The sequence below is a fragment of the Natrix helvetica genome, assembly GCF_964273705.1.
Source record: "Natrix helvetica genome assembly, chromosome: 1".
Lineage (NCBI taxonomy): Eukaryota > Metazoa > Chordata > Lepidosauria > Squamata > Natricidae > Natrix > Natrix helvetica.
In genome coordinates this window covers 195091425-195109107 of record NC_138548.1, presented here as the reverse complement: position 1 = coordinate 195109107, position 17683 = coordinate 195091425, and the positions used below count along the sequence as shown (strand labels likewise).

The following is a 17683-nucleotide window of genomic DNA, read 5'->3' as shown; positions in this document are numbered from 1 at the left end:
TGACTGGATGGTTGAGAATGGAAGGATCTAGTCATTTGAATTCTTCTAGAGAGTCATTGAGGCTACTTGGAGGTTTATTTGTGTCGCCAGAATCACCTGAGTAGTGGAAATGGGTGTGGAGCCTTCTTGGAACTGTTGAAAAGACTGTTGTAGATTAGAGATAGATGATGCCAAATCCTCTACTCAGAGAGGGCTGTTGAATTTTGACATAGATGGCCTCTTTGACCCCACTTTCAAACCAGCAGTCTTCTTTGTCCAGAATGTTGGCTTTTCTATCTTCAAAAGAGTGGCCTTTGTCTTTTAAATGCAGATGGACTACTGAAACTAGTCCTGATGGGTTTGTTCCCCTTTGTTAGGGATGTCAAACTCAATTTCATTGAGGACCACATCAGCATTAGGTTGCCCTCAAAGGACCAGTTGCATGTAGGACTAGGATGACTCACAGTGGCCAAGTGGGCATGACTGGTAAGTGTGGCCATGACTGGGTGGGCGTGACTGGTTGGGCATGGGTGCTCACTGGGGGCAGGTGACTTGGGACTGTAGGGTTGGGACATAACAAGTCTCACTGGCTAACTCTAACTTGACATGGGGACAATTTTGTGCTCCACAAGCTCCTCACCTCCCCAACCCCCCTCCCCACACACTGCATCCCAAGTTTGGCAACTTTTATCCACACAGGAAGGAGAGGGTCTTCTCCCCAAGCCCAGGCATGATTGGCAGTTTGCAAACTCAGATGTAGATACAAGTCAGTGGAGCCCTTGCCTCACAATCAGGAGGTTGTGAGTTTGATCCTATGTAGAGGCAGATGTAGGGCCTCCTGCTTGGACAGGGGGTTGGACTAGATGACCTACAAGGTCCCTTCCAACTCTGTTAATGTGTTTCAACAGCTTAGTGTGTGTGTGTGCTGGAGGAGAGAAGTGGGGCCTTCCTCTGCAGCAGCCAAACAAAGGAGCTGTTCTCTCTACTCCCTACCTCCTTATATGATTGGTTATTTAGTGGTGTTTGCTTGGAATTAGATTCTAACGGTCGTGAAGATCCCCCCCCCCCACTTCCTCCATCAATTTTAGTTTAAAGCCCTTCTGATAAGATGAGCCAGTCATTTTCTGAATATATTCTTTCCAGTTCTTGTGAGATTCACTCCATCCTTTGCTAGTAGCCCTTCATGTAGGTAAGGCAGACCATGGTCTAGGAAGCTGATGTTCTGTTGATGATACTAGTTTTAAGCCAGTGGTTTGCTTCTAAAATCCTTTGCTCCCTCATTGGATGTTGGCCTTTTGTAGAAGTATAGATGAAAACATGACTTGAGCTCCTAATTCTTTAACTTTCCTAGCTGTTTGTTTTCTCTGTTATTGTTTTTAGATTCATTGTTGTGTCATTGGTCCTCACATCCAGAAGTAGTAGTAATCCGCGGGGTTGAATATTTTAGTAAGGTTCTCAATTACAACATTGATTTTTGCTCTAAGGCAGTGGCTCCAAACCTTTTTTTTTTGGCCTCACCTAAGCATCTCTAAAATCCTGATCCCACCCCCCCCTGTGACATATAATTCTTACTTTACTCAAAAAGTGAACTCTACTCATGTGGAGGAAGCCTAAAAGGCCATTAACTTGGTTTAAACAAGGTTCAAATTGCCCCCATTAAAAATCAAATTGAGAACCACTGCTCTAGGGAGACAGCAGACCTCCCTAGATTGACTTTCGGTCTGAAGGCTATAGTTTCTGTTCCCCAAAGAATTGAATCCCCTATCACTAATATTCACCATTTTCCCCCCTAGAGAAGTGTGGGATACTATTCTTCCAGCCACAGGAATGCTCAGTTGTGTCTCTTTTTAAGAAACTATTGATAAATGCTATTTTGTGAGCGCCTGTGTATTTTCTTCCGGGAGAGGCTGTGAAAGCAATTATTCAGTTCCAGAGGGGCTTCGCTGGAGTGGGCTAGGGCAGATAGGGGCTTTGCTTCTGGCTGTTATTTTCTTTTAAGAGTGAACTGTTTCCATCCAAAGTAGAAAAAAAAGAACTTTATTAAAAGAATGAAAAAATAAAATTAAAATTGTCAAAAGATTTAAAAGTTGAAAATGGATTTTAAAATTAAATTTAAAAGAAATTGAAAAATTGAAAAAAAATGAAAATTTAAAAGAAATTTAAAATTTTGACAGAAGAATTTGTTTTTTTAAAAAAACTTCAGAAATTTTAAAAATTTATAAAGGATTTATAAAATTCCTTGGCCCTTTATGAAGTGTCATGCATTTTGTTGTTGTTGGAAATGTCAGGCTTTTTTTCTAGGAGATTCTTAGCTCTTAACTGTCTACACTCTGGCTTGAAAGTTTATCCCTTTCCTCCCTGTCCACAAGTGTTATGTATTTATCCTTTTCCTCCTTGCATTCTTGTCCTTTGGTTGCATGGCTACTACTGGGGTTTTCAGGTATGATGTGCTGATCTGGGTGTCCTACTCCGCTTAACCACTGCTCAGTTACTCAGCTGCGCTGCTTTCAGCCGCTGCAGGCCTACCGTGCTGCTTTTAGCCACTGCTGTGGGCAGCCTGCTGTCATACTTAACTCTGCACCGCTACTGCTCAGTTGATCTGCTGCGCTGTTCTCAGCCACCGCTGGTCTGCCACTGCTCTCAGTCATTGCTCTGGGCACTCTGCTACTTAGCTCTGCACAGCTGCTGCTCAGGGTCCAGCGTCCTGCTCTCAGCCACTGTTCTGCTGCCACTTAGTTCCATTTCACTGCTGCTCAGTGGCCTGTTTGCAACTCATCACCTTCGCTCAGCTGCCAGGCTGGGTTGCTGGGCCGCCTCTCTATCTCTCAGCTGTGCCACCGGGCTGTCACTTCATCTTTCAGATGGGCCACCGGGCTGCCTCTCAGCTAGGTCACTTCTCAGTTGGGCCACCTCAAGCTGGCTTTTCAAAAGTAGTTTGCCTTTGCCTTTTTGAAAACTCCTTTCTAGGGCTGAGGAAGCGGGATTGGCCCAAGCTCACCCAGCTGGCATCATGCCTCAGGCAGGACTAGAATCCACAGTCTCCCAATTTTTTACTTTGATGCTTTAATCTGCTATTCCAGATTGGGTGCTCTTCTGCCTGCCTTTCCCCCCTTATTTTAAAAAGAGTTGCACCTTGGTTATATATGCCTGGTTATGCGGTGCAATATCTTGAGCACTATTCAAGGGAAATGAAGGGCATTTCAGCTAACTGTCCTATGCTGTTCTTCCCTTTCTACAGATGTATATCACACTGGTTTTTCAGCTGAAGGGCTCTCGCTTGGCCAAGCCATCCCTGTGCCTGGCACTCCTCGGCCCAGCGTTCTTGGTGGGAGTGGTGCGTGTGGCCGAGTACCGGAACCATTGGTCTGATGTGCTGGCTGGGTTCCTCACTGGTGGGGCCATTGCCATCTTTCTGGTAAGTATTTGGGGGCTACTTGACTGTTCAGCCTCTTCAAGGAAGGGAAAAGGGTGGGGCTTCCTTCTCAGCATTCAGCCACCATCAGCAGGGGTGGGTTTCTGCAGGCATTACTGCTGGTTTGGTGTGCATGCAACCAGTGTGAACCGGTAGGAACCCACCTCTGACCATCAGGACTATTCTGGGAAGGAGAAGCCATTCCAGTCATCATTGCATATTTAGATTAGATTAGATTAGATCAACAGAGTTGGAAGGGATCTTGTAGGTCATTTGGTCCACCCCCCTTCCCAAGCAGGAGACCTTACACTATTTCCGACAAATGGCATTCCAATCTCTTCCTGAAAGCCTCCAGTGATGAAGCTCCCACAACTTCGGAAAACAAGTTGTTCCATTCTCTCACTGTCAGAAAATTTCTAATTTCTAGGTTGAATCTCTCTGTGGTCAGTTTCCATCCATTATTCCTCCTCTGGCTTTCAGGTGCCTTGGAAAATAGCTTGACCCCTTCCTCTCTGTGGTAGCCCTTCAAATATTGGAACACTGGTATCATGTCTCCCCTGGTCCTTCTTTTCACTAGTCTAACCATGCCCAGCTCTTGTAACTGTTCTTCATATATTTTAGTCTTCAGTCCCCTAATCATCCTGGTTGCTCTTCTCTGCACTTTTTCTAGTCTCAATATCTTTTTTATAGTGTGGTGATCAAAACTGGATGCAGTATTCTAGGTGTGGTCTTACTAGGGCTTTATAGAATGGTATTAGTACCTCACTTGATCTTGACTGTATCCCTCTGTTAATGCTACTTAGGATTGCATTGGCTTTTTTGGCTGCCGCTGCACACTGCTGGCTCATATTTAGCTGGTTGTCCACTAAGACTCCAAGATCCCTCTCACAGTTGCTGCTTTTAAGCCTGGTTTCACCCAATCAATGTACTTTTGGTTTTTCTTTCCTAAGTGTAAGACTTTACTTTTCTCTACCTTGAATTTCATTTTGTTAAATAGGGCCCAATGTTCAAATCTGTCAAGATCCATTTAGATCTTGAGCCTATCTTCTAGGGTGTTGGCTATTCCTGCCAGCTTAGTATCATTTGCAAATTTGGTAAGTTCCCTTTCTATTCCCTCATCTAAGTCATTTATGAAGATATTGAAGAGTACTGGGCTTAAGACAGAACCTTGTGGTACCCCACTGCTTACTTCCCTCTATGTAGATATAGACCCATTAAGGACTACTTATTGGTATGGTTTGTCAGCCAGTTACAAATCCAGCTTGTAGTAATGCTGTCTATCCCACTTTTTTCTAGCTTACCAAGAGGTAGGTTGTGGTCTACTTTGTCAAATGCCTTGCTGGAGTCTAAGTATATTATATCCACAGTATTTCCCTGGTCTACTAATTTAGTCACTATGTTGAAGAATGAAATAAGATTGGTTTAGCATGGTATGTTTTTAACAAACCCATGCTGACTGCTACTTATTACTTACTCGTTTCCTAGATGTTGGCAGATCTGTCTTTTTTATTATCTTTTCCAGTTTTTTCCCCGGGAACTAATGTTAGGCTGATTGGTCTGTAGTTTCCTGGGTCTGTTTCCTCCCCGCCCCCTTTTTTTGAAGATGGGAACCACATCATCTCTTTTCCAGTCCTCCGGTAGTTCCCCGGTGCTCCAGGATTTTTGAAAGATGTGGTGCAGTGGTTCTGAGATGACATCTGCCAGCTCCTTTAGAACTCTGGGATGTAATCCATCAGGTTCCAGTGATTTGTATTCATCAAGGTCAGACAGGTGTTCTCTTACTATTTTTTTTTTTTGCTTATTTTAATTTTTATATAGTGGCAATGCTGTTGCTGGAGCTTTTTAACCAGATTTTTCAGGGTAGAGACCCCTTTTTAAATATGGTGTGTCATCAGGCAGTTTCCTTTATCAGTATGAAAGGGTTAAAACTTAAAGGCTATGCCAGTGATACTATTCTAAGGGAAGATGAGAATCTTGGGAGGCAGCTTAACTTATAAGATAAACTTTATTGTCATTTTGTTTCCCGTGGGGACTCAGGCACACATTAAAAATGAAATTCTGTGGCCTGTATACATACTAAACATAACACACATATAGATATGCTATATACATAGCAAAAGCAATAGCTTAGTCTTATAGAGCACTTCATAGTGATTTTATAGCCCTCTCTAAGCGGTTTACAGAGTCAGCGTATTGCCCCCAACGATCTGGGTCCTCATTTTACCCACCTTGAACTGGTGAGATTTGAACTGCCGAATTGCAGCTAGCAGTCAGCTGAAGTAGCCTGCAGTACTGCACTCTAATCACTGTTCCACCTCGGCTCATGTACATACTGTATATATATATACACATATGTACATATATAGCTACATCCTAATATATAAATACATATAAATATTAACCACTATCTATCTTGAATACATAATACATTATTGCATTAGTTTCTGATGACTGTGTTATAGTCTTCCCAAATGCAGACATGAATGGGGCCATTTCTTATTTAACTGAAGCTATCTTGATAGCTCTTTTTTACAAATATCTCTTTGTCTATGCTCTCTTCCTCCTCCTCTGTAGACGAACAAATATCTATCTTTTCCTCAAGAGATGGGATGGGAACAGAGGACTGTGCAGTCTTTAAAGCATATATGCACTCTGTCTCACAGCCCTTAAAGATTTACTGTAGACATTTTCTGTGGTGTATATATTTTGCAAATAATTTTCTCTAATTTTCTTCATATTTGTAAGCAATTTTCTTTACATATATTTGTGCATAGTAAACAAACTGAAAATGTATTTATAGAATACAGCATAATACAGTTTGGAGAAGTGGCTATTCTGGGTTGGGGTAACGGAAAAGTAAACTAGCTTGGTTCCTACTAAAACACAAGATAACATTTTACCCCCTTTTGTATGGCTGAGAGGTTCAACCAGTCACTTCCTGCTGCTCAAATGAACACCCTGCCCTCATTCCTTTTTGCATTTTAATAAAAAGGCAGCTCATGGTTCCTCTGCCATGCCCAGCTATTCACTCCATACTAGTGAATACTAAAGTGAGTCCACTCCTGACCTAATGGCTCATGCTCATAACAAGACAAATGGGACAATGATGAAGAAAAATCTGGGCTTGATGAAGAAGCAGTTGGCAAAAGGAATGGGAAAGGCCAAACAAGAGATTGTGTTAATGGGTTTATCAGTTGCAAAGCTCTGTTGAATGTTCCTTCTGATGCAAAGTACTATGTTGGCAGAAATCAGGAAAAGAGTCCTTTAATGCTGCTCTTCTCTCTTTGTTGGATAGGTGATATGTGTGGTCAACAATTTCCAAAGCCCTGTATCCACAGCCAAGAAAGTTTCTTCACCTGAAAACGTACCCAGTGTTCCAGTCTTAGGATTGCCCTGTGTTGACAGTTCCCTTAACAAATTAAGTGTGGCTCAGGTAAGAGATATTCCTAATGCACCCCTGCATGTTTCCTCCTCTTCTTCAGCTTTCTCTTTAATCTAAAACACCTACCCACACATATGCATGCACAGATAGCACTATATTTGAGGATGCAATAGGCAAAATGCCTTTTAGCGGGCTTCTTCTACCTCTTCAATGCATTTACATGGCAATTTATGGGACAAGAAGAGGACAGGTTGGTCCAGCTGCCATTTAAATTTCCTACTGTTCTCCTGAGAATCCTATTTTCAAACATATGGGGAATTTAAACTGGAGATTTAATCCAGCTGTTAGGCCTTGTGCCAGGCAGAGCAATCATGAACAGGAGGCTTAACTGAGATGTTGGCATCTGGGGTTGAGCCTGATCCTCTCCCAGCACACCTTCTTCTCTTCAGACCCCAGAATTTTGTTTCCTCACTTACAAAGATCTTACGCACAAAGCATTGGCATCAACAGATTTGCTTTCTCTCTGGGCTGGGGCTGGATTTGACAATTTTTCAGAACAGTTTTATAGTAGGGTGGGGGTGAGGCTGAACTCAGATCATCAGTTTGAAAAGACTCCCTTTTCAAGTGAGGGATATTTCTAAATCCTAGCATCACTCACAAGCTCTCCTGGGTAACAAAGTAAAGGTATCAAGTTGGATGGGTGTGGGAAGCAAAATAGGATCTGAACAGTGAATAGGGAGATCCTAGTTAATGCTCATATATGAATAAAAGACTCACTAAGACACACTAAATTATCACTCCACTGTATGGGATGAAGGACAAAGCTGCTTAACTCTGTTCTTCCAGTCACCAGGGAGAGGATTATTTAAAACCCAACTCTTTGGGAGCTTCTCCATCCCTAGGTAGCAGATTTCTAGTAAACCCAACACACTGTGGTGCCAGCAGTATTTAGTACCATAGTGTTATTATACTAAATAATTAAATGAGGAACCAGAATGAAGGGGAATTTTAGTAGCTTCTGCCATCTCTTATAGAGAAATTAATCTTAGGTGAAGATACAATAGTAAGAAGAAATCAATGAAGCAAAACTTGTTCAAGGTCAATGTTGCTGGTAAGCACTAGGTTTTAAGGGAGCTTTGCCATCTAGACTCACTTGTTTGAGTTGAGCAGCCGTACAGATTGAATTAAACGAACAAACACATGTAAAACTCTTCCAGATTAGGCATCAGAAGGGAAAATGAGGGAGGATTAGGGAAACTCAAAGGGGGAAAGGCTAGAAAGTCAGGTGGCTCATGTTTGGATGCCCATCATAAGTTGCTAATGAAAACCAGGTGCTGCTATCACATCATTGCACAGATCTCTGGAGAAAGACTGAACAGCCACTGTTCCTTTGCAATGGGACCACTGTTTTTTTCACAGGGACATATCTAAAACTTGATGAATGTCACTATTCGCAGATAAATGCCAACAGTCACACAGAAGGCTAGTCCTCTGTTTTGAGTTTTAAAGTGGACAATCACATTAAGGATTGTAAGCTTTTAAATAACAACTCTGTGAATGAACAAAAATATGATTGCATATGTTTTGGTATTTTCTTGTACAAGGCTCCCACTTAATCTTTCAGAGAAACTTTTTATTTCTACCATACTATCCAGAAGAGCTCTTGTAATCCCTGTGCTTTAGTGAATTCTTTTTTTTTATTGAAAAAGTTTTATACAAACAAAATTTCCCCCTCTTAACCCCCCCACCATACAATGTAAATCACATACAGATACTATGCCCCCTCCCCTCCCCCCAACCCCCCCAAAAATTCTCATTCAAATATTATACCAAATATTTTACCCCCTCCCCTCTTAAAGTAGATTACTCATTCACATATTGTACCCCCTCACCTCCCAACAATCATAATATAAGTTTCTCTTAAAGTAACAATAGCCCATTAATCCCATCTTCTAAGTTAATTAAACATATATAAATCATAATATAAATTTCTCTTAAAATAACAATATTTCATTAATCCCATTTTCTAGTTTAATTATGCGTATATATTTCCCCACCCTCCACCCTAACCCACCCCCACCTCCCACTCAACCCCCCCTGACTTCCGCTATACACCACTCTAACAATTCCAAGCATCCCATGTGTTATTTACTCTGATCATCTATCAGTCTAAACATTCTTACCTAAAGGCTACATAATACCTCCTAGTCTGGTATTTATTCTGTATATAATCAATCCATTTTACCCATTCCTGTGTATAATTCTCCTGCTTCTGAGCTTTTAAGAAAGCTGAAATTTTTGCCATTTCGGCGAACCCCGCCACCTTCTGAATCCATTGATCAATTGTTGGTAAAAAAAATCTTTTTTCCAATGTTGCGCAATCAACAACCTAGCTGCTGTGACCATATGCAAGACCAATTTTGTTTCCCCTTTGGTGAAATCCTTAGTTATACCCAATAAAAACATTTGCTGAGTAAATTGTATTCTTTTCTTAAATGCATTTTGCATAACCCACCATATTTTTATCCAAAAAGCTTTAACCTTGTTGCAAGTCCACCATACATGAAAAAAGGTAGCATCTAGACACCCGCATCTCCAACATTTTGGTTGAACATTTGGGTACATGCATGATAATTTTTTAGGATCTAAATATCATCTGTAAAACATTTTATAAAAGTTCTCCCTGTTTTAGTGAATTCTGATCATCTGCCCTTATGGGGCATTTTAGGCTTTTTGCTTTTTTCCCATTCAGCTCTTTCTAAGTTCTGCCCTCTCCCCTGTGTGTGTGAGAGAGAGCCTTTTGATTCCTAACGATTGCCTTGGCAAGTAATTGCTGTTTTGATGGAAAGGTTTTTCAGAAGTGGTTTGCCATTGCCTTCTTCCTTGAACTGAGAAAGAGTGACTGGCCCAAGATCACCCAGCTGGCTTTCTGCCTCAGATGGGACTAGAACTGTCAGGTTTGTAGCCTGATGCCTTAACCACCACACCAGACTGGCTCTCTTGAGCTCTATTTTTAAAATGTTCTTTCTACTGGTGACTAGCTAGTCCTCTTGCTTTCCTCTTTTGAAAACATTCTAGCTTGTTTGTTTTTCTTTTCTTAAAAAAAAAACACTTTCTTGTATAAATAATAAAATCATAGATCTAATAAGCTTTAGAAATACTCTGCTCAGTATAAGATTCAATAGGACATCTCTGACCATGATCTCTGTTAGAAGACCTTTGTGATCATCCTGCTCCCAATCTCAAGGCAACAGAAGTTTTTAAACTGTGGACTTAGTGCTGAAATTGGTGCACAGAGAGAATTGTTATCAGACAATTAAGGGAATAAGTGCAGGAAGAAAATAGCCTTTGGGCCCAGGTATTTTGCATTTATTCTTTACTTTACTTTACTTTATTTCAAATTTCTAGACCGCCCCCTCTCCCAAAAGGGACTCGGGGCGGTGTACAGTCAGGGAATACATAAAAATGAATACATAAATACACAAATACTTAAATACTTAAATACTTGAATGGAGGAGGCTATACAAACTGTACCATCAAGTAAAGCATTAAAAAACATTTAAAAACGACCCCTAAAAATACCCCAAGAGATTAAATTTAAAATAATTACCCCAGAAATTCCCAATTAAAATAACTGCCAGGAGGTAAGATAAAACTATGAGTGGGCCAAGCCGGCTAATCGAAACAGGTGAGTCTTTAGTTTTTGTCGGAAGGAGCGGAAGTCGGTTGCTAGTTCTGATGTCGGGGGGGAGGTCATTCCAGAGGGTTGGGCCCATCACAGAGAAGGCTCTACTCCTAGGCGCCGCCCGTTGGCATTGCTTGGTGGACGGCACCAGGAGGAGTCCCTCCCTGTGAGAGCGAATTGGTCGCAGGGATGTGTGCGGCAGGATGCGATCCCGCAGGTAGCTAGGTCCTGTGCTATGGAGCGCTTTAAAGATGGTAATCAACACCTTGAAACGCACCCGAAAAACCACAGGCAGCCAGTGCAGCTCGCGCAGGAGAGGTGTTATGTGGGAGTACCTGGTACTCCCCGTGATGGCCCGCGCGGCTGCATTCTAGACTAGCTGTAGTCTTCGGGCGCATCCCAGGGGAAGCCCCATGTAGAGGGCATTGCAGTAGTCCAGACGAGACGTCACCAGCGCATGAGTGACCGTGCGTAGGGCATCCCGGTCCAGTAGGGGACGCAATTGGCGCACCAGGCGAACCTGGTGGAACGCCCCCCTTGCCACGGCTGCCACATGGTCGTCCATCGACAGCCGGGTATCTAGGAGGACGCCCAAATTGCGCGCCCGTTCCACAGGGGGCAATTGCTCGCCCCCTATGGCCAGTGATGGTGTCAACTGGCTGAACCGAGGTGCCGGTAACCACAGCCACTCAGTCTTGGAGGGGTTGAGCTTGAGTCTGTTGTCCCCCATCCAGACCCCGACGGCTTCCAAACACCGGGACATCATTTCGACATCCTCGTTGGGGTGGTTTGGGGTGGAAATGTACAGCTGAGTATCATCAGCGTACAGATGATACTCGACCCCAAAACCACGGATGATCTCCCCCAGTGGCTTCACATATGCGTTGAACAGAAGGGGCGAGAGGACCGACCCCTGTGGCACCCCACAGGTGAGTGGCCTCAGGGTCGACCTCTGCCCCCCTGCCAACACACATTGCGTCCGGTCGGAGAGGTAGGAGCCGAACCACCGCAAAACGGTGCCTCCAACTCCCATCCCCTCCAGCCGGCGCAATAGGATACCATGGTCGATGGTATCAAAAGCCGCTGACAGATCTAATAGGACCAGGATAGAGGAACAACCCCTATCTCTGGCCCTCCAGAGATCATCAACCAACGCGACCAAGGCCGTCTCCGTGCTGTGCCCGGGTCGGAAGCCGGACTGGCGTGTGTCTAGATATTCGGATTCGTCAAGGTTTAGCGGAAACTGCTGTGCCACCACATTCTCTACAACCTTCGCTAGAAAGGGAAGGTTGGAGACTGGACGATAATTAGCTAGCTCCATCGGGTCAAGGGAAGGCCTCTTGAGTAAGGGCCTCACCACCGCCTCTTTCAAGGCGGTTGGTAAGGACCCCTCGCCCAACGAGGCGTTCACCAGGCCCAGGAGCCAGCCTCGTGTCACTTCCCAGGATGCCAGTACCAGCCAGGAGGGACACGGGTCCATTAAACATGTGGTGGGTCGCAGCCGTCCACGCAACCTGTACAAATCCTCGGGGGCAACAGAATCAAACTCCTCCCAGAATGGAGCAGAAAACAGCAGAATGAAAGACCATGAAGGGTCAAAAGAGCCTCTCCCAGCAGCAGAGAGAGTCAATTTCTGACAACAGAAAGAGAAAGAGAAGGCTGGGATGACCAAAATCTTATTAGCACAGTATTGGAGTGATGTTCACACTAACCCTTCACACTAGGTTGTTTTTTAATAATCTCCAAAACCATTTCCACTACATATTGCTTTTCTCTGTCATAGATGTTTAAGCCTCTGATCAGGCAACAAATTTCCATTAGCACTTTTGGGTTCAATCAGTGATAACTTTTTGAAAATCATCTGGAACTTTTAGATTCAGTATAGACTGATAGATCCTTTTCCTATAGTGAATTCATTCATTCTCTCTCTCTCTCTCTCTCTCTCTCTCTCTCTCTATCTCTATCTCTATCTCTATCTCTATCTCTCTATCTCTCTATCTCTCTATCTCTCTATCTCTCTCTCTCTCTCAACTGATATACATGGAGGCTTTGTGAAGCTTTTTAACAGAGAAGTTCTTGCTCTTCTATCTCTGAAAGGCTTGTTCTCCCCAACTCCAAATATTCCAATGCTCTAACATTTCTCCCTAAAGAAAACAAGTTTTCAACTTATTTCTTTCCCCTTTCTACTTAGGTGTGAATAGTAGATATTCAATGATGTTAATTTCTGTCTCCTTCTCTCTCATTTAACCATGTCTTCCTCCTCCACTGCCCTGACCTGATGCTGCCCCCTTGGATGGAATGGGGCTGCAGCAGGTGAGGGACACCCCAGAAGAGTTTTCTACACTACTCTCAAGAGGTCTGGAAAGGCAGCTAGCACGATCTCTACACTTGGCAGCACCTGGTAGTGCAACAATGACCCGTCCCTATGAGTAAGTGCCTGTTCCCAGAACTATCTATCTTACGCCCTTGATACCCCTGGCAAAGTATCCTTAGTTACTTTCAGGGGGACTAAGTTGGCACAGAGGATTGGCATAGGCAATAACTATCATGGGAGGGGGAGGAGAAGTAATGGATACTTCAGATTGGCATATGGTTGGACATCAGAAGCAAGCAAAAAGTCATGGTGCAGAAGAATTGAATCAGATATCCTGATGTTCAAACAGAAACTTTGGCAGTTGCAGATACCAACTACATTTAGACATAGAAGGGAAATGGAGGGTGGTATTGAATATTCAAAATCAAACAGAAATGTTTCACCTGGGAAAAGCGTGAACTTTTTGAATTTATACTAGTTGCACTACTGATAAATAGCATTACCCAGTTTTAATGTAGCAATGTGCTCTGACACATTTTTTACCACAGTGCAACTGGATGATGTTATATATTGTTGGTGTCCTTCAGATATTTAGGGCAACTATTACTGCTGTGCACTTAGAGCCTTTTGAGAAAAAAAGGAAGTTCTTTGGAAGGCTTTATGCTTTACATATGGAAGGTCCTACTTAGGACCAAACAACCTTTTAGTGAAATATCAGAGAGCTATTGATGGGACATGCCTACACTGTGTGCACAATTATTAGGCAAGTGAATGTTTTGACCATATCATCATTTTAATGCATATTTTCCATCTCCAAGCTGTATAAACTTGAATGCTTATTGGATATAAGCATATCAGGTGATGTGTTTTTGTGTATTGAGGAGGGTGTGACCTAAGGAGATCAACACCCTATATCAAGGTGGGCAGGCAAAAAGGACCAAAAAGGAAATTTAACTGACACTGAAAAGTCAAAAAGGTCTTTTAGAGGTATGCAGCACTCTTGAAATTGCTAAATTATTGGGGCATTATCACAGAACCATGAAATATTTTGTTGGAAATGCAGTATAATACTTTCCTTTTCTTGAGGTGCATTTTAAATAGTTTTGACTTGAGTTTATACCTAAGAAACAGCTAGTTACAATGCAGAATGAAAATGGGATGAATTAAAATTTTCCCCTGAAGTAGCATAATATAAAAGTTTTCTGTGCAATTTTATTTCCCATTTTTAAGTTGTCCCAGCCTCTTTGATACAATAAAAATATTGTGCCTTGTTAGAAGCAATGATTCCTGGTCTTCCTGATACTGTAGTTGAGCCAGATTGCGACTTGACATATCCCAAAAGTGTTTAGATAGTTTCCAGTTTATGCCTACTACTACAGTATTTCATTTAATGCATATTACAGCATTAAGAGAATTGGTTCCAGAAATGCAAACTCATCAGAGACCTGCTTATTTGAATAGCAATGTATTGTCCTCTGCTCTTCTTCTATGGTTATTTAATTCATTTGAGAGTTTATTGTTTTGTTTTACTGTTTTACCTCTGGTATGAACTGTCAGAGAGCTTTTCCAATTGTGCAGTTTGTACCTATAAATAAAATGTTAAAATGTTGATGAAGGAGGCACTGTTCCTTGAGAAAACGCTGGGTGTGATAAACGACATACAACAAGAACTCTGGCAACATTTCATACATTCTGTGATTCTATGCAGTCCACTTGGCACCACTTTCCTCTCATTCCCCAGATTAAAAATGTCCTCTTGCTCTGGCCACATCATCCTTTCCCCTTAACCCTTTAAGGCAGAGAGGACACCATAAAAGCAGGAGTGCCTGCCATTCTTCGGCATTTGGTTTAAGCACTGGAAACCTACACGGAAGAAAAAGCAGGGTGGGCAATCAACATCCCTTCCTCTCCACCCACCCATCTGTCCACACATTCCTCTACCAGAAGGTCCCTCTCTGTGCTCAACCACCAACCTGAAACATTTTATGGATCACCAATGACAGGTTGGATCCTTGTAAGCAGGCACACATTTTGGAGGAATCCACTGGTTTTAATGTATTTGTGTGAGTAGGTCTGTGCAAAATGTCCTAGCTATTGCTACTAGGTATGGAGATTCTGAGATGATAATGACTTGTGCCTGCTGGGAAAATTTGCACTGACAGCTTAATTTCCACATTTAGGTTGCAGTCCTGTGCACATTTTCAGGGGCATAAGTCCCACTGAACAAAATGGAACTTGCTTCTGAATAAACACACATAGGATTGCGATGTAAGTCTTTGCTTTCTGTGTTGCTGTGCTGTTCTGCTCACTGGTTTTGTTTATACCAGGATGCGCTTTTCCATTGTTCAAGTCTTTTTTGAGTGAGATATATGGTTAAATGGTATAAAAAGAGACAAGGAAATCCTCTCCTGAATCCGATAATTCAGACTCATCAGCAAAAAGCCTTGCTGTGTAATGAAAAGTTAAATACCTTGGCTTACAATTATGACTACTAGAGATCTGCTCTTTTAAAACACACACATGGAACCATAAACATAAAAAGAGAATATTTTAAAGTCGGTTGATATTTGATTTTGCCTAAGAAGTTAAAGTGGGAAAAGGTGACAGTTGGCTTTCCCCTGTTTGCTGGAACTCAATTGAAGGCTTTGCTGAAGAATTCTAAAGCTTGGGTTCAGATACTCTGTGAATTTAATTTTGATCTGCAGAGTTTGTTCCTGTACTTTAAGTCCATTCTGACTTACTCACTCCCTTCTCCCCTCCCTTCCTCTATTCCAGAATCACGGAGCTGTGTTCACAGAGGCCACCTGATTCTCAACTTTGTCTCTTCCCCTCCACCCCAGATGTTCTCATTCCCTCCCGGTCGGTCACAAGTGAAGTCTGACCTAAGAAAGCATTCCTGATATGGAGCTAGATCTTTGGGGGGAGGGGGTGGGGCAGCTTTAACCTCATACTCTCCATTTCCCAACCTATTTCTTGGATTTTCCCAGAATCAGGTTTGTTAGTTGTCATAACATAGTTCTGGTTCTATGATGTGAGTGTGCAGCATAGATTGGGGGGGGAGTAAGGGTAAAAATAAAACCACATCACGTTTTCAGTTGATCTGATGCCATTCACCAATTCTGTTACTAACTGAACATCTTCTCTAAGAATGAGCTCTTGAGATTTTGAGCACAGCTTGCTTTGCCAAGGTTCTTTTGGGAATTTGGAATCTTTGGAATCTGATAAGGCATTTTTTTTACTGCTGATTCTTTAAGAAAAAAGTTAGGTGCCATTTCCAAAAAAAATAGCTCCATCTTGGGAAATAACCCTGTGAGCCTGAAGAAGACACATTTGACCAAGAGAGGTGGTTTTGATGGGAGTTTTAATAAGAGAAGTTTAAAATTAAATTTGCAAATTAAGGACTTGAATAAGAAAAAAAATATTAATTAATCATTATGGTAGCTAATACTATATTTGAAGACCAGAAATCAAGCAAATAAGACATTACCCAAAATCTTAAGATTATCATCTATAGGCAGTTTTGACATTTTCTTGATTGAGCTATAATCAATAAACCCTGTTATAAAAGTAAGTAAGAATCTGGTCTCAAGATATGATAGCCTTCGATGAAGAAGAACTTTCAGCTAACATTGGAAGGATCTTGGTCCAAGGCTTTAAGAAGATACATGTTGTTAGAAAGACTAGATTATGGTCCAGATCCATGCTCAGCTTCATATGAGGACTTCATAGCAATTTTTGGCTGAAGAAAAGAAAACTACATGTGATCCACAGCACTTTTTTCTGAGCTTAGTCATCAGAAACAAGCAATAACGCTCCAGCTCAAATAGATTCTCCCTAGAGTCCATTATTGCTGCTTTCCAGGGTGTTATTCTAGAGTATTTCTGGAGCTCAATGTGAAAACATTTTAAACATACAGTTTCATCAGCTCTGAGCTTTTATCATTTGTTCCCAGTAGACATACCCTAGTTGAATCCGGAGCCATTTGCATGTTGGGTGGGGGGGAAGCTTTCAACAGAGCTGAGTTGCTATTCCATTGTTGTCTTAGGGATATGTTTTCATTGCAAGAGAAATAGATGTCAATCTTATTCCACTGTAGTTACTTCCAATGAGTAGAGATTTTCAAAACTATCATACATTTCCAAACAATGCATATAGGAAACCATGACTTATTGCTAACCTTCTTCTAGTTTAAATTCACAATGTGGATTCCTGACAATTGCAGCTTCACTTTCTTGACTCACCCACCATGCTCAATAACAGTTGTTGCAGCTGCTTGGCAGACGATCATTACTTCTGCCCAAGGGGATGGATAATATCTCCCATGTCCTCCAAAGAACAATTGGAGGTCCCTTATATTTCCATTACTCCATCAGTGAAATCCAACTTTATTGAGCATTATTTGCATTTTAAATATGGGAATTGTAGTCCAACACATCTGAAGGGTTCCAGATTAGGAAAGGCTGTCTTTTTCTCACTTTCCTTGCTACTCTTCTTGGTGCTGATAATCGTTATTGTCTCTGCTACACAGTTGCTGGTCAGCTGCATGGCACCTTCTGGGTGTAGCACAGGGATGGGTGGGCAGTTGCTTGGAAAAAAATTGGCAGAGTGCACTGCCCCCACTGTGCTCAGTGAAGAATTTCCCACATCTTTCCAAAATCTATTTTAATAAAGTTCTGTTTTAACAATCTGTCTTGCTTCACAGTGTCCTTCATTTGAGGAAGAGTTCTAGTAAATGGCATAAACAAAATGAAGAAATGTTAATGTGAACTCAGATAAAAGCATCCAATCCCAAAGGAGACCATATTATTTTCAGGCTAAGTGATATAATAAATGAGATCTACTAAGCATGTTATTTTTTTTTATGCACAACTGTGGAATTACAGTAGTCCCATATCTTTGTATAGGTATGAG

At 42.0% G+C, this 17683-nt stretch overlaps 1 protein-coding gene across 3 annotated transcripts in view; it reads left to right on the top strand.

Moving 5' to 3' along the window:
- The window catches only part of PLPPR2 (phospholipid phosphatase related 2), a 31681-nt gene extending 14228 nt beyond the window's left edge, over positions 1–17453 (top strand). For all 3 annotated transcript variants that reach the window (XM_081934351.1, XM_081934350.1, XM_081934349.1), the window contains 4 exons: positions 3218–3394; positions 6687–6824; positions 12769–12887; positions 15548–17453. In XM_081934351.1, the coding sequence (XP_081790477.1) occupies positions 3218–3394; positions 6687–6824; positions 12769–12887; positions 15548–15653 (540 nt within the window). In that variant the 3' untranslated portion in view covers positions 15654–17453. The remainder of the gene's footprint in view (positions 1–3217; positions 3395–6686; positions 6825–12768; positions 12888–15547) is intronic.
- Positions 17454–17683: the final 230 nt, after the last annotated feature.